Raw genomic sequence first — 1,870 nt, 5'->3', positions numbered from 1 at the left:
ATACGCCAGTCTTTTAGTGGTGGCTACTACCTGTTACCAATGGGAGCTAGAGTATTACACAAACTGGTTAGTGTTATTGACCAGGAGATGAGGTCAGTGGGAGCTTGTAAGATGTCTGCTCCAATCCTAGCACCTGCTTATATTTGGAAACAATCGGGTGAATTTTTAAAGCATGAGTTAATGCAGTACACGTATGTATAATTATTTCACATTTATTTTATATAAATGTAGTAGATTTTAGCTGATGAATTTTGATGTGTAATTTTTATGATTGCCTAATTTATTTTTATAGCAAAGCCTTTCTAATTCTTAATTATTGTAAAACTGTGATGAAGTGTGTCTGTACTGACCGTCTAACTATTATTAACGTTAAATAGCCTAATCTTTATGATGATTTCATGGCTAGGGGGGGACCCCTTAATGTTTGACATTCTTCTAGTTATTTTCCTTGTGCTATCATTATGTGTAGGACGATGGGAGAGTATTGGTGCTGAACTGTATAGACTGGAGGACAGGCACGAGGCACAGTTTTGCCTTGGACCAGTAAGTCACTGATGTATTAATAGCAGGGGTTTTGATAATAAATTTGACTTTGCACCAAATTGGCTCAAATTTACTCACATTTTGCTCCAATTGACTGTATTTTTTCCTCAAAAATAGCAAAACAATAGCATTATTTTTTTGTCGATTTCTTAATGATTGTTATAATTATGGGGCTAGGGCCGTAGCAAACTGGATTGGGCCAATTGAGTGCCAATTTGGCTTATCAAAACAGTGATTAATACTGAAGTAGGGATCAACATAAATAATAATAATAATCAACCCTAACTAACTATTAATAGTAGTTATTTCATGTTTTATAAGTTCTCTAGTATATCTATTGCATTCATTATCTTCTCTATTTCTTTGTACTAGTAATTGTTGTTGAACATTTTTTATTGTTTTATTCTAGACGCATGAAGAGATGTTTACTCATTTGGTGGCTACTGAAAATATAAGCTATAGGTCACTACCACTCCGACTGTATCAGGTCAGTGTATCAGAAAATGTAATGAATCATGGACAAAGCTTAATTTTTGAAAAATGCTTAAAATGTATTATAATTTAGTTATTAATTGTACTCTTGATTTTGTGACAGATTGATAGGAAGTTTCGTGATGAGATGTCTCCTCAGTCTGGTCTCATGAGAGCTAAGGAGTTCTGGATGAAAGGTATCAATCATTTTAAAACTAATACCTCTCTCCTCTCCTGATCTTCTTTCATAAAAATGACTGTACATTTCCTGATACATGTTCTTCTTGTTTTACTTATTAAGTTTGAGCTGATTCCAATGAAATTTGGATTTTTTACAAATTTTTAAAGTTGCTCCAAAATTGGTAAAATTAGTACAAGGTCTTGGGCCAAATTTTGCCAAAAATGAAAAGTAGAAAATTCTGTATTTTATAATTTTTCCTGATGCACATACATGTTTTTATTTTGTGTAGAAAGTTTGAGCTAATTCCAATCAAATTTCTATTTTTAACAAATTTTTAAAGCTGCTCCAAAATTGGATAAAAGTCCCTGTACTATAGTACACGGTCTCAAGCCAAATTTTGCCAAAAGTGAAAAGTAGAGAATTTTGCATTTTTATAATTTTTTCTGATACACATACATGTTTTTATGTTGCGTAGAAAGTTTGAGCTAATTCCAATCAAATTTCAATTTTTAATGAATTTTTAAAGTTGCTCCAAAATCGGACAAAAGTCCCTGTGCTAAACATAAAAAATTTTAAAAAACAAGATGAAGTAGGATTCCAAACGACTAACGAAAATACGAAATGAAAATCCTACTCGTGACGCAAATTCTACTCTACATTGTACTTTTAATGTTA

General features: G+C 32.1%; 1 protein-coding gene across 1 annotated transcript; it reads left to right on the top strand.

Moving 5' to 3' along the window:
- The first annotated feature begins 6 nt into the window (after positions 1–6).
- On the top strand, positions 7–1,252 carry LOC109592061 (probable proline--tRNA ligase, mitochondrial). Its single transcript, XM_020007630.1, has 4 exons — positions 7–157; positions 470–543; positions 953–1,030; positions 1,139–1,252. Exons 1-4 carry the CDS (start codon positions 40–42, stop codon positions 1,250–1,252), a joined length of 384 nt encoding a protein of 127 aa, XP_019863189.1. The 5' UTR covers positions 7–39.
- The last annotated feature ends 618 nt before the right edge of the window (positions 1,253–1,870 follow it).

This window comes from Amphimedon queenslandica, unplaced genomic scaffold (genome assembly GCF_000090795.2).
Source record: "Amphimedon queenslandica unplaced genomic scaffold, v1.1 AMPQUscaffold_6418_Cont21623, whole genome shotgun sequence".
NCBI lineage: Eukaryota > Metazoa > Porifera > Demospongiae > Haplosclerida > Niphatidae > Amphimedon > Amphimedon queenslandica.
The sequence above is the reverse complement of the archived record's forward strand: the minus strand, read 5'-3'. Positions and strand labels throughout refer to the sequence as shown.